The 20,383-nt window shown below is 39.6% G+C and overlaps 1 protein-coding gene across 1 annotated transcript in view; it reads right to left on the reverse strand.

The window, feature by feature from the left end:
• Positions 1–1,414: 1,414 nt before the first annotated feature.
• The window catches only part of TAFA4 (TAFA chemokine like family member 4), a 109,733-nt gene continuing 90,764 nt past the window's right edge, over positions 1,415–20,383 (reverse strand). The window contains exons 3-4 of the mRNA XM_063296418.1: positions 10,878–11,002; positions 1,415–2,206 (exon numbers count right to left, since the gene is read on the reverse strand). Coding sequence (XP_063152488.1) covers positions 2,195–2,206; positions 10,878–11,002 — 137 coding nt within the window. The 3' untranslated portion in view covers positions 1,415–2,194. The remainder of the gene's footprint in view (positions 2,207–10,877; positions 11,003–20,383) is intronic.

Raw genomic sequence — 20,383 nt, forward strand, 5'->3', positions numbered from 1 at the left:
TGGGTCACTTATGGTGAATTTGTAGACAGAGATATATGGATTGCTGCATTTAAACATATTTTAATGTATTTTAAAGTAAAGTGATACAACTAGGAACAGGCTAAAAATCAACTTCCTTTTATGTAAGCGGATTTTATATTTCAAAGTTCATCACTGCCCATCTCACTCAAAGAGTAACTCTGGATTACAAAACAAAGTGAACAATTGGGGGAAGATGGAATCTGGAATGAAATACAACTAAAGTAATAGGAAACAGTTACATGTTATAAATCATATGAACTAGAAAATGTAGTCTACTAAACAACTGGATGTTTAATTATTATAAATATATTATTATAAATAGCAACTATTTGAAAGAGGAGAGTCCCCCCATAGGGGAGAGATGGGCAGTGAATAAATTTATTAAATAAATAAATAAATAAAATATTTCTTCTACCTAGAACTTTGTTTATAGGACATAAGTGTACTTCTAAATTAGTGGCAAACAGCAAGCAAAAGCCAAGCAAGAGATTCCTTCCACTAATATTTTTAGGTAGAATACTGGCAGTTTGATCCCAAGTCCCAGGATGCTACTCAATGTCTTACAATCACCATTTTCCATTTTGCCTCACTGGCACCAGGAAGAACATTGCCCTGTCTCAGCACACAGGATCAGAAATCAGATTAAATGTGGATAAGCACCAACACAGGCAACTTTAATATAGCACTAAAACAAATATAGGCAGTCCCCATCCTAAAGATTTTCTGGTATCTTTAGGTGCATTGATATGGACATCCAATTGAAAGACCATAATATTATATCCAAAGTGCAGAGGGCTAGATGTGCTGCTACAGATCGTTATTCTAATACTGTTAGCATATGAGATTATAGATGCTATCACAAGTAAACGCTTTAATTTTGCATGTGGAATAAACAGTAAGGATGGACAAATCTGTCAGGTTCAGTTTGTTGAACTTGAGATTTTTTTTTTCAGGTTTGCATCACAATTTATATAAACTTTGGTGCACTTCTTCAAATGTTGGTTAGCAATGTTGTCTAACACAGAGCTTTTGCAAACATCTTTCTTTAATATAATGAATTTTTGCATATTGTTCATTTGCACAATATTGTTCCACAGGTGAATTTAAAATGAATCACTACTTTGGTGATGTTTGGAAGGCAGGCAAGGAAATGTATTCTTCCTTTCCAGTAAATACAGTACACTCACATTCAAATGTGAGCAAAATAGTTTTCTTTTTCATTTTATTTGACTTCTATACTCCAGAAGTCCATGGTACGTCGGCCCATGACCATCATCATTTGAAAATGCCAGCAATGTATAAATTTTATTTTATTTATTTATTTACTTAAATTTATTGGCCGTTAATAAATAAAAAATTTTTATTTATTAACAAGCTATATCATTTAGAGTGATATAGCTTGTTAATTTCCACATGTATGTGGAACTTGGAAAGTGTGAACTGAGACCTCAATATCCCTCAAGTTGGGTGGAAATATCTAATCAGCGCTTGCATTTTCTTTCAGTTTCTTTATGCATTGAAACAGAATAGCACTTGTAATGCTATTTTATAAATGGGGGGACGTGTCTGATGCTGTAAACTCTATCTACTTGTAGAACAAGTATCCTCGCTACACTCTTTAACACTCTACAAATGGAAAGGAACAGAGATGTACAGACTGTTAACAGAATATAAAGATTGGCAGAAGCTACAATTTACTGAGCATAATGATTTACTTCATGAGTTCATTTAGTTCTTATTAAATCCTACGTAAAAATATATTGATGTGAATATTTAAACATTAATTCAATTGTCTTTCCTATCATGTCCACCTGAATTATTTCTGGTTCTTACTCTAATGATTCCCACAAGTTATATGAACGCAGTTTCAGTATTTAAATGTCATCAAATCCTAGATGATACACTCCAGTAGGTATTTTGGCTTCTCTTTTACAGTTGTTCATCCTGAACATGAAAGGGTTAGACTTACAGTTCCTGTCTTACAGTTCTTTGTAAGAAAGTTGTGTTTTGAATCATCATTAAAAAGAAGGCCGCTCTAGTTCTTGCCAGCTAAATTGAAAAGTTGACGGTCCAAACTTGACACTTTCCTTGCCAAGTAAATGTCTCTGTGCAGCAGTCGGGAAATTTGGTTGTAAATCCCATTATTCCAACTTTGACACATGTTTACTTTGTGCTACCGTGTTACCTGCAAGCCAAGAAAAGAGTTATGTGAGAATCATATGTATAAATATTGTTGCTGGTAATTGGTTTTAAAACGTCTTCAGAAGGTTCAAATAATCAGAATGAAAATAAAAACACATACAAAGATAAAACCAATTCAGTAGTCTCATAGACAGATCTTTGCAGTAATATATGAGAGAACCAATGGCTTGGGAAAGAGGTGAGTCTTAACTAGTTGACGAAGTGTTGAGGATGCTAGATGTGCTCCAGCAACAGTAGTGGTCCAACTGCAGATGGTCAGGCACAGGAGTCTAGCTTTGGCATTTGTGCAAATGCATCTCATGTATTGAGCAGGATGCAATATACTATAAATGATGTGCTATGAAATCATCCTATCTTTTCCTACTTTTCCATTTTCACTCTTGAAGGAAGGAGATGAGAAACTTCCAATCCTGGTTTTCAGTGAATTACAGATCGACATTTTGGTAAATATGACAATTTTGGGGGGCAGGGAATGTACCTTTTGTTCTCAAGCCAAAACTTGAAGCTAGAATCAAAGGTGTTTGGGGATTCTTTGCAAGTCCTTCTTCCTAGAGATTCACCAAATACTGAGCACTTGTGACAGTATTGTATTGATTTTTCCCTTTAGTTTTTCAGAAAGTGGGATCTGGTTTTAAGTGTTTTGGATTTTATTGATGGAGTTTCTAAGTCCATATTCCTCTTGATGCATATCATTTTACAGTGTGAATTTCTCTTCAACTAAAAGTACAAAGACATTGGGAGTGTAAATCTATATTTACAAAATGCAAGTTATTTATAAGTAAAAATTTTATTTTATTTTATTTTATTTTATTCAATTTATATAGCTACCCATCTCAAGTTCTTGACTCTGGGCACCTAAAAAGTATAAAAGCATAACAAAAACAGAAAAACAAAAACTACAAATATAAAACAGCAGCTGGGGTAAAAAACAGTCCCATCATTCACAAATTAACACAACCAATGCACGAGCTCAGCCCTGCCTCCTGACCTCCAGGACTGGTGGCAAAACCAAGTTTTTAAGGCCTTTCAAAAGGTCAGCAGGTTCAGGACTAATCTGATCTCCGGGGGGATGATGTTCCAAAGCATGGGTACCATGACAGAAAATGTTCTCCTCCTGGGCCCAGCCAGATGGCATTCCTTAGCAGATGGAACCTGAGCTTCTTCTGCCAGACCTAATGGGACTGGTAGAAATAGTAGGGAGAGGTGATCCTTCAAATAACCTGGTCCCATTTTGTACTTTTGAAAGAATAAGAGAGTAATTAGGATACTGCTTTGTAACTCCACAAGAGCTAAAGCAGGGGTTCCCAATCTGTATTCCAGAGACCATTGGCAGAGTTTTGTAAGGGAACTGCAAGTGCTTCATGGCACAGGGATATTTTTCTTAATGGCTCAAATCTTGCAAATACTAAATGTTGCAAGTTTTTGGCATTCTTGCTTGAAATATTGGAAGATTTCAGGCAAGAATACTGATATCTCAAGAAGCTTGGTGGGTATTTCAATTAAAAATAACACATGAATGTTTACTGAAGGTTAACAACCTATGAATGTGGTCTAGGGGGATCATGTACAACATGGAACCTGGTCTTCAAAACTTTTCATGAAAGTAGTGGTGCACATGAAGGAAATGGTCCCAATATAGGGAAAGAAGATAAGAGCTGAGTTAAAGAATTGGTAGGACTCTCTGGAATCAGAGAAAAGGTGACAGAAAGGATTGCAGACAATATATAAGGAATAATTGAAAGCTTTTCATTTGTTTGAGATAACTACCTTGGCCTTTATGCTTCCTCAATACATTTTATGTACATTTTAAAAGAGCTCATTTAGTTAGTTATGCTCAGTGAATATAAACAATAAAGTACATTCCACTGATTTTTATTTAATTTTGTAATCCCTTCAAAACTGGTTTATCTGTGTGCTAGAATTCATTTTGTCCAAACCGTTATTGCCACTATTAACGACATGCGAAAGCATCATTAGCCAAGGTTTTTGTACATGCTCTTTTTAGTTTTTTCATCAGATGACTTTTTCAGATGCAGCACTGCCCCACAGTGCTGCTGAGAGGACTAAGCTCTTTTTAAAGAAGCTGAAGCCTCCCTTACTAACAGCTTTGAGCTACTTTTCAAGTACCTAATCATTTGTAAGGAGATTTTCATGCATTATCTTCAGAATAATGTCCTCATTTCGCACCCCTGTAATTCTAAAGCTTTCAATCTGTATGGTCAATATAGAAATTGGATGCTCAGTCTATCTGGCTTTCACAATCAGGTTAATTATTGTCAAACTATTTTTAAAAATATTTTTAATACTGTATAAAGTACATCAGCATTGGCTTGTCTATCATCATTGGAGTTTGAGAGATTTCATAAAACTGGTTACTCCCATCAACTTGCTGCAATGGACTTTCCTCATTTTTTCTGGGTAAACACTTTACTGAGTGGAGCCTATTATAACCAAGTGTTGGAAATCCTATGTGGTATAATTTTTGAACCTGTATGCCATGGTGATATTGTCCACAATCCAAACCAGGGTTTCTCAACCAGGGTTCTGTGGGACCCTAGGGTTCTGCAAGACGTCTCTAGGGGTTCCCGGGGAGATCACAATGTATTTAAAAAATTATTTCAAATTCAGGCAACTTCACATTAAAGAGGTAAGTTTCATTCTTTATTTTTAGTTCAAGAAAACTATTAATGCAGATATTCAGGCCTACACATGAAACAAATATAATATTTTTGTAACTTGTGGCCCATATTTGAGCCTGAATGTGCAAGGGTTCTCCCAGGCCTGAAAAATATTTCAATAGTTCCTGCAGGGTGAAAAGGTTGAGAAAGGCTGATCTAAACAGTTATTCACATTTCAATCTGCTAACAAAGATACTTGCATTCCAGGCAATGATTCCCCATTCACCAAGGGATACTGTATAAACCATGCTTTACTATAGTTGTGTTCACATGATCTGCTAAGCCAAAACTAAACAAATCATACTGTGGCTTAGCATAAAGACCGATCCAAGCCAAAGAGGTAGAAAGTACATAGGAATGGATGAGAATGCCATCCATTTAATTCCAGGAGTGAGTGCCTTTATCTAGTTTCCTTCTAATCTGCCCTTAAAACAGAAAGAAATGTGCATTCAACTGCATTTCTATGCATTGGTCCCCTCCCCTGTTGCTGGACTCATTCCGATAAGGAGATGAGGGCTGTTCTCCCGTCTGTTCTTTCGCACAGTCGTTTAGTTGGAAGGGCCATTTAGGCCACTGAGTCCTGCTCTGTGCAAGATTTCAGATCAAAGCACCCACGAGAGAGGCTTTATCCTTTAAAAATTTAAAGCACAGCACCTGCCATGCAAGATAAAAATCCTTCTGACAATGTGTGTCCTAACAGCCAGGAACCACGCTGAGACGAGGAATAGGTCTCTAGCGTTTATTACTGCTACATAAGACAGAAAATCCTACCAAACTGAAGAAGTGTAGGAAAAACCCAGACAGATAAACCCCAAAAGTCAAGGTGGGTCTGATCTGTGTCTCTCTGAATGGCTGCTCAACTCCTCAGTACTACGCATGCGTTTTCCCTCCTGGATAGGGGCCCCCTCCTGCTCACCATCAGTACTCATGACAATGTGCAAGTGTATTATATTGTGGTGTTCTCTTCTGGTTGATAAGATACAGTGATCCCACTGGACCTAAAAGGTCAGCCAGCTTACAAAATACTGAACAGGGAAGTAATGGCACTTCTGCGTGCTTCCACTTAAGTCCTGAATTTTTGAGCTATTGAAAATAACTTTAAATTGTAAGTGTAAAAAGGGGGAGGGGGGAAGAGAATGCTTGTTGCCCTTATCAGTTTTACCTCCTATACTATCTATTTACCTTTCATCTATACATTTGTTTGTGTGCGTGTGTGTGCGTGCACGCACACGGGTATGTGTGTGCAGGTGTGTGTGCAGGTGTTTCTGTATGGAGGGATGCCTTTTGATAATGAACTGCTTCCGCAGTCCTGGCAAGCCCAGAAGGGAACTAACTGCGCCAGTTCAGTCATCATTACACATTCACAAATTCACAGTATGAAAGGAAGCTTAGGGATCTAATCTGAATATCCCTGGCCCTTGTTTTTCTCTCCAAGTGAAAAGCATACTTACACACTAACAAGAAAAATGGAAAAGCCTCATCACAGGCAAATTAGCAAATTAAAGATACTTGCAGCACCTTTGGGTGCAATGCCAACCCATTAAGATCAAAGTGAGCTTCACCACTGACTTCACTGGGATGCAGATTGCACACTTGGGGCCCTCTTCTTTGAAGAGGGGAGTTAATAGCTTGTTACTTTAATGAAGCAAAGCCAGTTAAGGGCACTCCTGGGTGCTAATTCAGCACAGTAGTTAATCTCCAACTATAGATGTGCACAAAAGGCCAAATCAGACTTGGAATCTATATTCACACATATGAAGAAGGAGAAACCGTTTATGCTAATTTCCACTCGGTGTAGGTCTGCCAGTTCTTTTACCCCTGCCCAACACTGCATGGACTTGTTTTGTTTGGATTGCATTGGTTTCTGGTGACACACCCAACTGCTTTTATCCCATATCCAACTGCGTGATAGGCTACCAGTGATGGACTTTTGCTCCGCTCAGTCTGAATACTAAATGGGCTTGAAATATTATTGTTTTTATTGGTGTCTTACCTTATGTGTGTGAACAGCTCATATGCTTACACTTACCAGTTGTGCTTTTGAGTCTCTTATATCAGTCTTATATCATTTGTTTTGATGGCTTACACCTAAAATCAGCTTAGAAGCATCTGAATGAATAATCCAGTGTGGCAAACAGCAGGCTCTGGCAACACTGACTCATGCTCTTATCACCATGTGTTCGAACATGACCTTCTCAACTCACTCTACATGGGGCTGCCCTTGAAGACAACTCAAAAGCTGCCGCTGATGCAAAATGCCGCTGCCTGCCTGCAGACAGGAGAGAGCTCTTACTGTAAAATGACACTGATACTGCATGAGCATGCTGAGTGGTGGGGCTGGGGCTGGTTATCTGATCCAAATAGAATTTGCCTATCTACTACATATGGGCTGAGAAGGCATGCTGTAAACCCCAACCTCCTGGGATAAGATCATTTATCTCCAAAGGTCAGAATGGCTCTCCCTACTGATATTTTAAGTCTATAAAGATGGTCCTCTTTATGCAGCATTCAGGGTATAAGGTGCCAACACAGATGGCAGATGCCTAGGGAGTAGATGGTTTCAAGACTGTTACTTCTATAGAATAACGGAGATATTTTATTATGAATTTTAAAATACGAGGACCGAATGATGTGCACTATTGCATTGATTATTTTACTATTCGTTTGTGTCATTTTTATTGTGTTGTGAGCTGCCTTGAGTCTTAGATGGTACCGGCACAAAAATGATAGGGATAAACAAACCAACAAGTGTACCCATGAGCAATCTGTAAGATTTTCACTTTTATAAGGGAACTTTTCTTTCTCTTTGTCCCTCTTTTCCCTCAACTTTCCAGAAGAGCCTTGGGATTGTACATTCCAGAAGAATAATTTTCATCTGTCAGTAATCTCTGTTCTTCTGGCACTGGTATAGCAGTGAGCACGCCTCTCATTCTGTAGCAGAATACAATGCATCTGCACCCTGTTTCAAGCTAGCAGAATTTTTCAGCTTGTGGATGGTGACAACAACGTCTGCATCAAAGCAAACGTCAACCAGCCCCAAGGTGTTTTCTGAAAGCTGAACTTTAAATCAGTGTCAGATGACCAACTAACACAAACCAGGTTGAAAGTTTCAGCTGGTACTTTAATAAAGGCCTGTGGGCAGAGTTATGCCATGCTCATGTCTTAGAAAGAAGCCATACTATATTCAGCAGGACTTATCTCCAGGCAAGTGTGCCTAGGAGCCGCATCTTACATTCCAGCAAGTCAGGTCAGAGCTAAGTTCCAATGAGTTGAATTTGTACCAGGTCAGACTATTTCTCCACTGAGTCCTTTATGACTAGCATAAGCTTCTCAAAGGCCTCAGAAGAGGTTTTTTTCCATCACCTCTTTTTAAATTAGAGATACTAGAAGGTGATCCCATGATGTTCTGAATGCACAGCATTCATTTAGTTACCTTAATTAAAAAGCATGCCATTTTATCCAAAGTTTAGATCCAAATGTTTGGTTTATCTCTTAAAATTCTCTGACTAACTGGGATGGGTGGCTAGAAAGACCAATATAGTTGCTTTTTCAGACTTAACTGTTTAGTCCAACATGGTTGATGAGAATGACTCTGGTCACATGCTCTCCAATATACATCAAACACTTTTGTGAACATGAATTGCCCCATTTATTTCAATGTAGAGAATGCATGCATACATGTGAAGGCACACACCATTTTTTCTCACCTGAAGTGACTTTTGGAATATGAGCAACCCAAAGCTCCCACTTCAGCAAGCTACTCACACTAATGAAGCTCATCTCCCCCCATATTTCCATGTTTGGAAATTCTTACCTCCCCCTAATTTCCATGGCTGAGTCATCATACTTTTAAATTTATTTTGGTATCATGATGAAAGGCTACCATTTTATAGGAAATAGTCCCTTAAATAAAAAATAAAAGACTTTTTAGGGAACATGCATATTCTTTGGCTTGCCCCATTTTATGTGCCATATGCTTTAAATTTAACACAAGCTTAAGCTGTCAGGCAGATTTGAAAGCCCAATCTTTACATTCATCTCTGTATAACAACAAAATCAGTATCAAAAGCAAAGGCATGATTCTAAGTAATGCGAGGCAAAATCAACCAGGTATTTTAGGAGAAGAGTATTTTTTCCCAATTGACAAGCTAGTTTTGGTTTTATCTATATATTTAGCAAGTTTGCAAATAAATCACAGAGTACCATCAGCCTGCTTTGTTGTCAGTTCTTCCTCTTTATAGCCTAAGTTTATACATCTAGAGTTTCCAGAGATGGCCTACCTCGTGCTTTCAAATTTGGGATTAAAAACTTCAAAAATATTGAAAAATACAGCTTGCACCTTGACAAACCATCTGAGGCCAGTCTTAAAATCCAGATGACCAACAAATGGCAGCAAAGAGTCTCTTTTCTGTATGTCTTTGCTGCCCTTTAGCAATTGCCTACTTTTTTTGCCACCAGCCCTACAAAATATGCACTTCCCAGAAAGCAAATTGACGAGTTGGTCTTCATAGATACACTTGACCCACCAAGGTCCTCCCTACGAAGTCCTCAGATTGTCTTTGCCCCCCACTTTTTTTTTTTTTGGCAGAGGAGAAGGGAGCAAATGTTCCTATTTCCAAACAAAGCACTGGACTGGGAGAGAAAACTTGTACCCTCAAGATGTTTAGGACCACCAGTTCCACTGGCAATATTGGCTAGGTCTGATGGGTGTTGAAGTGCAAAACTTCTAGAAGACATCAAATTGCCTACACTTACACTGGACTGCATCCATCTACTATTATGTTTTCTTTTTTTTTTAAAAAAAAGCCTATAGAAGTATGTAGGACCCAGGGATATTTTTGAAAATAAAGGTGATTCCCAGGGCTGACAATTTAAAATAATTCATATAATTTTTAAGAATCAGGTGTGGAGGAGGCTTGGTGAATACCAAGAAAGTATTCCACCTTCAGTCATAGGAAATGAAGATGGGACATCTATTGTGTATGTGTAAAGTTCCCCATCCCTACCAAAGCAGTGATCTGAGCTGCACTGAAATTTATTTAATTTATTTATTTTATCAAATTTCATCAAATGCTAGAGAATGGATGTTAAAAGTTTTTGTGTGCATGCATTTGTGAGAATTCTTGCTCTAATATGACCCAAAATCAAAGCCAACATGGGGATACCAAGAGAAAGGCAGCATTAAAGATTTGTGATTAGTGTCACTTGTACCAGAAAGAAGCTACAATCTTAGCTCAACCTTGACTCTAAGTGTCAGCCTTTTACTTCTTCCCACAAAAGATTGTCATTCATTCCATAATATAGCAGGAACAGACCACTGACTTTGGGAACATTATGGTAATTAGTAAAGCCTGACCTTAAACTGCATGGCTTCTTCTTCAGTAACTTAACTACTACAGAAGATGAACTGCAGTCCCAAAAGACTGATGCAAAAGGCATGTCCCCTTTCCATAGATATGGCACCAAGGTGAAAGATGTTTGTGTCTACATGCATGGGCATGTGCAATGCACACATCAAGAGGGCTTTGGTGTAGAAATGTCCATGCTTGGTGTATAAAATTATAAAAATGGATGGAGATGTGATTAGATGTCCCACCTCTGAACTAAAATCGGAAGAGGAAGAGAAGATTGGATTAGGACACAGTATAGCAGGGAGATGTTTTCTTAGCATGTAAAGCCTCTTCATCTGCTATTTGCCCCAAGGAGAAAAACATAGTTTCTACCTAGTGATATATGTGATTTCCACCCTGGAGCAGAGGGGGGCAAGCACTATTTCAGGAGGAATTTAGATGAGAAAAAAGAATAGGTTTAACTGTCCTTTCCCACCCACTATAGTTCTGATATAATCTGGGCTTCTCTTGTGCATCCTTTTAAAAAAAAGTTTGGAAAATCTAATGCATCTCCCATTTGTCTGCTGCCACAGCCCCTGATGTAGGTCAACTTGAGAGCAGGGAATGAGTACATATATCCACTTACCTTGGTTGTTTTAATTTTGTTTCCACTGCTGCATGACCAACCTGAGTAATCTGGAAGCACTTTACATTCCTCTCCTTCCAGACAAGGGCTCATATGACACCACCACTTCTGGATGACAATGGCAGCTGGAAAGCGAAAATGAAGTTAACTTCAGAACAAAATGGAACAAACGCTACCCAGAAGATTCTACCCAGAAGCAGCTAATAACCTACTAAATCTTCTCAGTTCTGGGAGTTTCATTGCCAACACATCCAAAAGGGAAAGGCTTCTGCTATACCATGGAATCAGGTGACCAATGTAAGTGAGGATAGTAAATTGCAGTTCATGTGCCAGATTCCAACAAGAATATCCTTCCTTCCTTCCTTCCTCCCTCCTTCTAATCCACTTAATAACTAAGGTTCTGTGGAGTCCTTGGTGTTTTCTGAGTTTGGTTCCTCAAGCTCAGAGAGCACCAAGGACTCCATAATTCAACCCTGAGCTCCATATATTCTCTTCTGTTGAAAGGTTCTTTTGACAGATTCAAAGTTACAAGAAAAAAAATGCTAGGAAAAGAATATTTTAAAACCTCATAGAAGTCAGTTAAAAACAACAAAACAGAACAAGTATTTCTATGCACACAGAGAAATTGGCATTTCATTTTATTTCCTTCTCCTGCTGAGTAGCCCCATCTTGGCCTGCACCATGCTGCAAATTGTTTCTGAAATTCTACATTTTTTCTTATCACAGCTTGTGAAACAGCAGTCAAGAATAAGTGCTTTGGGGGAGGGCAGTGAGGAAGTTGAATACTATTTTGAGTCACCACAATTTCATGAATGAATTTTTAGGCCCAATTATTCTCATATTTATACCCTTCAGGACCTTCTTTACAAGACATTCTGTGAGCAGTACCATCAAAAGGGTCTTCAAGAATAATTCACACATCTCATTTTCCAATTCTTCAAGCTATGGTTTGGAAGGATCTGAAGTGAGTCTGTGCATTATTTATTCAAATTTATTTTCTGCCCCGCTTCAGACATTCTAAGCGACCAACATTCAGATATTCAGAATGATTAAAAACAATTCCAGGCATTGCTTTTTTCTTAAAAAGTCAGATCTTTGTTGTTCTGTGAAATAACAGGACCATTGGGCCCCTATGGAATTTGGAGGTGGGGCCCATTCCATAGAGATGGGACAGCTGTTAAAAAGGCCTGCTTCTTCTCAGCAGGCCTGCTCTTTAACCTACTGAGGTGGGGTTAATCAGTGGCCTCAGGTTCAAAAGAATCCCTGATCACCTCACCCGACTTTGCCCCACTTACTTCCTTTGGTTCTGCTAAGGTGGAGTCTGGATCTAAACAAATATGAGCAATTTTATCAGAAAAATCTTTCATCTGTCACAGCACCCTAAAGAAAGATCTTCTGAGCTGTCCTTAAATGTTGCTGCTGCGTGACAATCTGCTGATGATCCCCTCCCCAGAACCCTTCCAATACCTGTGCAGTCCAAACAAACCTATTCCTCCCCTCTTCTCTGCCAGGTTCCCCTCCCACCATGACCACAGTCCTCTGCATTCCCATTCCAGGGAAGTGGATGGAGCTCTTCCCTCAACAACTCTCTGACTCTTACTCAAAGAATGACAAACTTATCCCTTACTCCAGATCTGCCCATGACACCCAATGACAAAGTTCCAGGCGGGAGTGTGGCAAGTATTTGCCTTCAGCTGTAGGGGAAAGAGATCCCTCATCCAGACAGTATTAGACATAAGAACTGCCTCCTCCTTCCTCCAGTCTTTCCTGTCTCTCCTTTTGTGAATAACCTAATAGAAGATGTCTTGGTTTTGTCAAACTACAGCTTGTTCCAGCAAACTCTGGATAAAGCAAATCCCTCTGATCCAAGATTACAAACCTGGATCCACTCATTTTAGTAGGGAGAGTTTGCTGAAATCATGGTTTGTTGGTTCACATATCATCACCAAAGTCATCTTGCTGAAACTACAGTGTGATTTACTATCCAGGCAGGGAGTGGAAGAGGAAATGGGTAAAGTAAAAAAGACAACTATCAAAGCTGTGAATGAATGGAGACAGGCTGTTGTACCCCCCACTGCTCCATCATGTACAATTACATGCATGCACAGGGAGGAAAGATTTGAATTGGCCTTGGCCATCTGTAGTGGCCATACAGAAAGTCTCTACAGGCTGCTACTATTACTATTATTCCTACTTAAAGAGAATTCAAGGTAGCTTATAGTGATGTCTTTCTTATTTTGTATTTACTACAAGTTTGTGATGTAGGTTGAGAGAGAGAGGGGGAGAGTGGCTCAAGGACACCCAGTGGTCAAATAATAATTTGAAGCTACATCACCCTCCAGTACAAGTCCTATACTCTAATCAGTTTACTATTTATTTTACTATAAAGTTTATACAGTTTACTACATACATAGTAAATATATATATATATATTTACTACATATGAAATGTGACTTCTGAATGCAGTTAATTTGTTTAATCTAAAATGGTTATATTGAAATCATTATAGTAATCTATAATGTTCCTCTGAAAGTAGTACAAGGAAAGGACTTCCTAATCATGTCACTCAGAAGTAAATTTTTAGTGCAACTGACCTCCTATATTGTCAGCTTTGCGAGGTAGTCCAAAGAAGAAGCACACCCAGAAGTACCAGCTCTAACTTGATTGTACGGTTACATGAACAGAATCTTGTGTCAGGATATAGGACTAAGAACCACACTGCGATTGGATGCTTTAACTCTAGTGTTTATTGTTCTGCCCTATAGTACAGAATCCTGCTAAACTGAGAAAGTATCAGCGATTCCTACTAGAAAAGCTCAGAAAGTTAAGTCACTTCTCTTTAGGATTTCTTGATAGGAAGCTGAACAGAATCAGAACTACGCATGTGCTTCTCCCCCTGGAGAGGGCCACCTCCCTTTCCATCAGCAATGTCCATAACATCTTGCAAGTCTGAAAGTACATCTCTCCCCCCTTTACAGGCCACAAAACTAGGGAGGGTCCCTTCTGAGACATACTCCAACTGCCATTGCTTTTATGGGCTAAGCTACCTCTTATCTGACCACTGCCTACTCTGCGGCTCTTCCTCCTGTCTCCTGTCTCCTCTGCGGCTCTTCCTCCTATCTCCCAAGGTCATTCCCGCATACTATTACATATATGAATGATTAAGATGCAACTTCAGGAAGCAACAATGGTTTTCAGTGCAATATCCTGATGCAACAAGCTAAAAATTAGTGAATGTTTGCCAGGAGTACAATTTCAAAATAACCAACTGAAGATCACCAGTTGTTGGTCTGTTTTACAATATTTGTATACCATCTCATGCAGCAAGACTAAGGAGCAACCAGAAACAGTATTTCAAACCTGTTAAAAACAACCACAGTAATAATCATAGTATGGATGAGTGCCCACAGTCAGCCTACAGGCCAACTGCCTGTTGAAACAAAATGATTTTGGACTGGGAATGCAAAATATTTAAAATGACAGTAATGTGGCTTTTTGCATACTGTAGGGGAATAAAGCAGACAGAGAGAGAGATGCTGATTGTGTAAATGCTCATGCATATACCTCACTAGAAGATACTAATTTTTTAAAGTGTTTACACCATGTAAAACACACCAATCTGGAAAGTGAGGATGAGGCTGCACATGCCTGCTCTTCCTACATTGTCAAAAGCAGCTTGGGGACCATTTCTCACTTTGGATGGCTCACCTTTACTGTCCTGCTGACTGAAAATTGCACACTTGCTTCCTCTATGCATTAGTTATTGATGTAAGCTGAATCCTTGAAAAGAACTATGTCCCTGCATTGTAGGAAAATTCTTTGAATATTGCAGAAGTTAAACTGATAGACTTGTTCAACTAACTGGGCAATTCATGGAAAATATTTTCACAAATTACAACTGAGCAAATAGAATTTTTGCACCTCTAGTTCAGTGTTTCTCAACCTTGGCATGCATAGTGGTTGGGGAACTCTGGGAGGTGAAGTCCACACATCTTAAATTTGCCAAATATGAGAAACTTTGCTCTAGTCAAAGCGCTTTCTTGCATTCTTGACCACAGATTGGCCTGATTAAAGAACACATCATGACAGAGGTCAGGAAAGAGTACTTCTTCTGAACAAAGAAACAATCCTGCTGGATCAGGCCAAGGTACATCTTAGTCCAACTTTTTGTTTCTCACAGTAGCCAAGCATAATAAGCAGCACCTGCACCTATCCTAGGATCATACATTGTTGCTTTCTCAATCCCCAAATGCCCATTGAAACAGCCAGGTTATAAAGAGTCTTCTAAATGTTAACACTGTTCTTATTTCTTAGGGTGACTGCTTCCACAGAGTTCCCTGATAATTTTGGCTGTCGTCTTCTCTTTTTTCCTGCTCTATTCCTTTTCCAATGCAAAAATCAGAATTACACCTAGTACTCCAGATGCAGATGTACCACAGAGTTGTAAAAGTGCATTGTAATGGTCACATTTTTGTTTTTGATTCTGTTCCTAATTATCCCTAACATGGAATTGCCTTTTTCACAGGTGTCTTAGACCAAGTGAACATCTTCAACTGAGTACTGTCAGTTTAAGGTCTTTTCCTGGTTAGCTTCTGACAGCCCAGACTTCCTCAGTGTATATGTAAAATTAAAAGGGTTTTGCTGCAATATACACTGCTTTACCTCTACCCAAACTACCAAACTGTTTCTGATTTAGTTGACCACTGGCACAATTTAAAGAGGTCCTTCTGGAGATCTTCACAATCACATTCAGTTTTTACCTCCCTCTGGAATATGCAGGAGGTGGTTACTGTAATTACTGTAATTAATTACTGTGGTTACTGTAATTCCAAGGTAAGATGATCAGGAGCAGTGACAAGTTGTCAGAATGATTCTAAGCACAGTCCAACACAGAGCAGTAGTCAAGGGAGACTTCCACAATTTGTGTCAGGATAAGTGACCAAGGAAATGTTCATTCTTGGGGACTCCCATCTGCCTAGTTCCTGGATACAACCTTGTGCCCTCAGCACTTCATTTCCGCTATAAGCCTTGCCATCTCTGTGGAAGTAACATTAAACTTGCCATATGAGCTCTCTGATGTGGCATTGAAATCAATCTCACAAACTCTACCAGGGTTTTATCTTTTTCAGTGGAATAAGCTTTTTCAGATTCCCTTAGTTCTGTGTGTGCATACATACTAGGATCCTCTTGCTTACTTATCTTGTGGTGTCCATCCAGTAAGCTGATGAATAGGAGATATAACCAGGGAGCATGGTAGCAGCAGGGCTGGCTGATGCAGTCCCCAACCTTCTCAGGGAGGATTCTACACCAGCTTGAAAGCAGCTCTGGACCTCTACATACCCCTGACATCAACAGTATTGGAGAGCTCAGCAAATTTATGACTGGGTCAGTTGCAAGGCAGCTGAAACTAAAATGCTGAAACTGCTGTAATGCTTGCTTTATTTATTAATTCATTTCATTGCACCAGTTTCTCCATGGAAGGACCTCTCACCTCACCATTCTTCCTGGCTTCTGCACTCCAGGCCCTGTAAAGGAAATATCAGCTTGCCAGCTGTGCAGCTGCCCCTCACTAACCCAAACAAAATTTAAAAAATAGGGTAAAATAGGCAAGCCTTTTGTTAGTTTCCCCTTTTCTTCAGTACTGGACAAGCAGTGCTAGGCTCCTGCTTCTTTTTTCTTGGTGAGGTAACAAATGCCACACAATCATGCAGACTTTTCTATCTAGTGGCAATACCACTGAGGATTAACAAAGTCTTCACTCTTTCTCATGATGGACTCAAGAAAATCTTTGCATGGTACAGAGATGCAAATTTTTCCTTAATATAGATGGAAAGAAGTTCTTAGTTGGTGAATAGAACACAAAGATGGAATGACTGTTCTCTCCCATGTGTAATTAGAGCAAAACATTCCCCACCCACAAGGCTAGAACCCAGTGATCCTACCAATGCCTATATGGATTTTTCTCCCTTCATTTTCTAGCTGCACCAAGAGGGAAGGCAATTAGACTCCAAGTGTTATCTCTTCCCTCATTCCTGCAATTCGAGTCACAGTAGTTGCACGTCAAGCAAATATCTAGTTCAGAATGTATCACCATTGCAAGATTGCTTATCTCCATTGCTTTGCTACACCACATTGCTGGTTACATTTGTCTGATGCCTGAGCAGGAGACAGCAACTGGCTGACCTTGGCTGGGCTCAGCTAAGTAGGGTCAGGCCTATTTAGTACTCGGATGGGGAATATTGGGATGTGGACTAGACTGGAAATTGAAAACCCTTTTGGAAGAAGGTGGTGGCCAACCACTTCCATACTATTGCCATATCTGTGAAATCACTGGAATTCAGTCTTGACTCAGAGGAACCTTGATCTTATCTTTACCTTTGTCTGACAGTAAACAAGGCAAAGCACCAGCCTGTTTTCATCACTAAGAGAGAGATATTTAGTGGCATAATTACGGTTAAACTGTGGGGCACTGGTCTGAGGCCCAGAAGCTGAGAGGAGCCAAAAATAACGAGTCCAGAGGCCTTCTAGGGAGCAATGGTAGATCATCCTCTCAGACCTAGTAGCACCTAGAGTGTTTCCTCTTTCCTAGCCCTCCCTCCAGTTTTCTATTATACCCCTTCCTGAGGGGTAAGGGGAGAAGAATGTATCTGGGTTAGCACAGCAACCAGGTTTGCTGTACACCAGCAATTCCAGCCCAGTAGGGCAAAAAGAGGGATGATCCCCCTGTTGTTGTGGCAGTGAAACTGTCTTTCAACATTATCCCTTGCATCTAAGACTTTGTTGGTGAATTGCCATGACAGCCCTTAATGCTTACCTGATATACATATTTTATTCATTTTTGAGTGAACAAAATAAACAATGAATGTACTGTGTAGTATCTTTCGGTGGTTTTCCATCAAGGCAGCTCAGCATCCCTGTTTAAGGAAACCAGTTTGTATGAATATACAGTCATGCTGCCCATCTCTCAGTCCTTTGAAGTAGGCCAAGAAATAGGCACAGCAGGGATTCCAGGAATGCGCTTTATTGTAGTAAATCAGAATAACAAATCTTGAAATCTGTCCAAGTTTCACTCTCTCCCATCTTATAGGAAACAAAATTAAAACAAGTTATTTCAAGTTTCCTTCTCACACCTTCCTCTCTTAGGACTGTTAAATCCTTTCTGCAAGTCCACCTTTCGTGGCTCATTCTTTCCTTCCTTATGCTCAAGGTCAGCTGTACCTTCCTTTACACAATTTACAGACAACTAGGTTGATTAACTTTCGTAGTCATAACTGGGTTTACACAGAAGTCAGTCTCACTGTGCTCAGCTGCAATCTATATTCTTTTAATTTTGACAGGAGTTAACCAGCTCCAGTGCACCACTGCAAGCAAAGACAGTTCCTTCGAACAACCAGTCTCTTTTTTTGTTTCTTCATTACTGTTACTCATATTGAGTTTTTTGAGGGGAAGGGAGCTGGCAGGGTAGCTGGGTGAAAACACATAAAACATCTTTATAATCCTTATAATCTGATTGAGTGGAAGCTATTCATCAGTTCAAATAAAGTTACTAGAGAAGATATTGGTTCGCAATCCAAACTGAATTAGAAGCTGAAATATGAAAACAAATATTAACTTGGTTAGCTATTATTATTTTATTGTGTCTGTGATACCTGAACCTTCATTCCTGGTTACAATTCCATGCTCTACAGAAGGGTATAAAATCCCTCTTCTTATATATAAAAATGAAGCAGCAGATTATTAATTCATAGGGCACTTTTTTGCTTCAACATCTAAATTAGTTTAACTGACAGCAGGTTGACAATGGTAGACTTGCCAGCTTGGGTGCTGATTCAATTATTTCATTTCTGCTGTGCACTTTCAGTGCAGGTAGCAGCTAGAAGTAACTTTAGGTGGGTGTCTATCATTACAGAGAATAATTGCATTGTCTGATGTTTACTTAATATCAAATACAAATAATCTCTCCAAAGTCTGTCTCTCCCTCCCCCCCCACCCCCATATATATTCCTACCATTTCCAGCAAACATTTTTTTTCTGTTATTAATCAGTTTTTCCAGGGGAAAGCTGCATTTTCTCTGTAAGTGACATGCTTGGGACTAGTATAAAAAAATAGGTGGGGAAAAAAATCCAAAATACAACTTTCTCCTCCCCCGAACCAAAAGCCCAATTTAGCTTAATGCGTTCAAGTCATTAAAAGGTATTGTTAGTGTTAGGTAACAGTCTTAAGATTGTACAATTATACCTCTAAATCTTGGCAGCAAATCCCATTGCAGAAATTCAGCAAGGCTCCGAGGTATAGACTGTACTATTGGAGGAACACCTGCATCTCTCAGGTTGCCTATCCCAGACTTAAATTATACATGGGTAGCTTGTTTTGGTCATAAAGGCCACATGAGGTTCCAGGTTATGGGTCACACAGGCCATATTGCACGTGATACACACTCACCTAATCACCCTTTCGTCCTTCTTCCCAGGGAGGCTTCCCCAGCTACTAGCAACCTTGGCCAGCATCACGTTTTTCCCAAAGCCACTGAAACAATCTTTTTTTTAAAAAATCCATTCAATTGTGTCTGATTCTCGGAGGCTGCCCAGACAAGTCCCAGCAATTTTCTTGACAAGGTTTTTCAGAAGTGGTTTGCCATTGCCTCCTTCCTAAGGCTGAGAGAGAATGACTGGCCCGAGGTCACCCAGCTGGCTTTGTGCCTAAGACAGGACTAGAACTCACGGTCTCCTAGTTCCTAGCCTGGTGCCTTAACCACTACACCAAACTGGCTTTCAAACAATCTTTAGAAGGAGTTTAACTCCACTGAGGCTGACCAGTGAAATTCAGCCTAACATAGTGGCATGAGTATCAGTAAAAATGAAGCTCATTTCCCTCTCTGCAGTTCCCCCTATAATGGGATTCTAGGTATGATTAAGATTACTAATTGCTGTCACCGGGGAAGGCAAACGTGCATTTTCCCAAACAACCGGTTCCTTCTTCCAGGGGTAGACTGCTCACAGGATCAAATGTCTGTGCGTGCATGTCTGTGTTTTGTTTCACAGCTTCATACATGCTACAGAACAACATCAACTATTACATTTGCTGAAGAAACTCCAGTGGGATTGAGAACTACTTTGCCCTTTACTGCAATGAAACATTTCAGAGAAGTTCTCCTAAAGATGTTTTTTTAAAGGAATGGACATATCTTGTGGGGAGATTCTACGGGAAAGGCGAATGCACACTTCAATGGTAGAATTCAATCTCGTGGGCTTGCATAGCTCCCTACATATAAGACAAATTAGCAGGAAAAAGCACACTGCCTATAGTATTTCATATAACCCCTTTCCGTGTCATATAGAATACAGAATACTTTTTGGTTCGATTGCACTGTAGTTAGCCCTTCCCAATCTGGGGGTCTCCAAGTGTGTGGACTACAACTCCCATCACTCCTAGCCAGCTGGAAACCAAGGGAATCTAACAAGTTTGATAGGTGCCTTGGCTGGAGAAGGTTATTTTACTTAACAGA

Source organism: Candoia aspera, chromosome 2, assembly GCF_035149785.1.
Source record: "Candoia aspera isolate rCanAsp1 chromosome 2, rCanAsp1.hap2, whole genome shotgun sequence".
NCBI lineage: Eukaryota > Metazoa > Chordata > Lepidosauria > Squamata > Boidae > Candoia > Candoia aspera.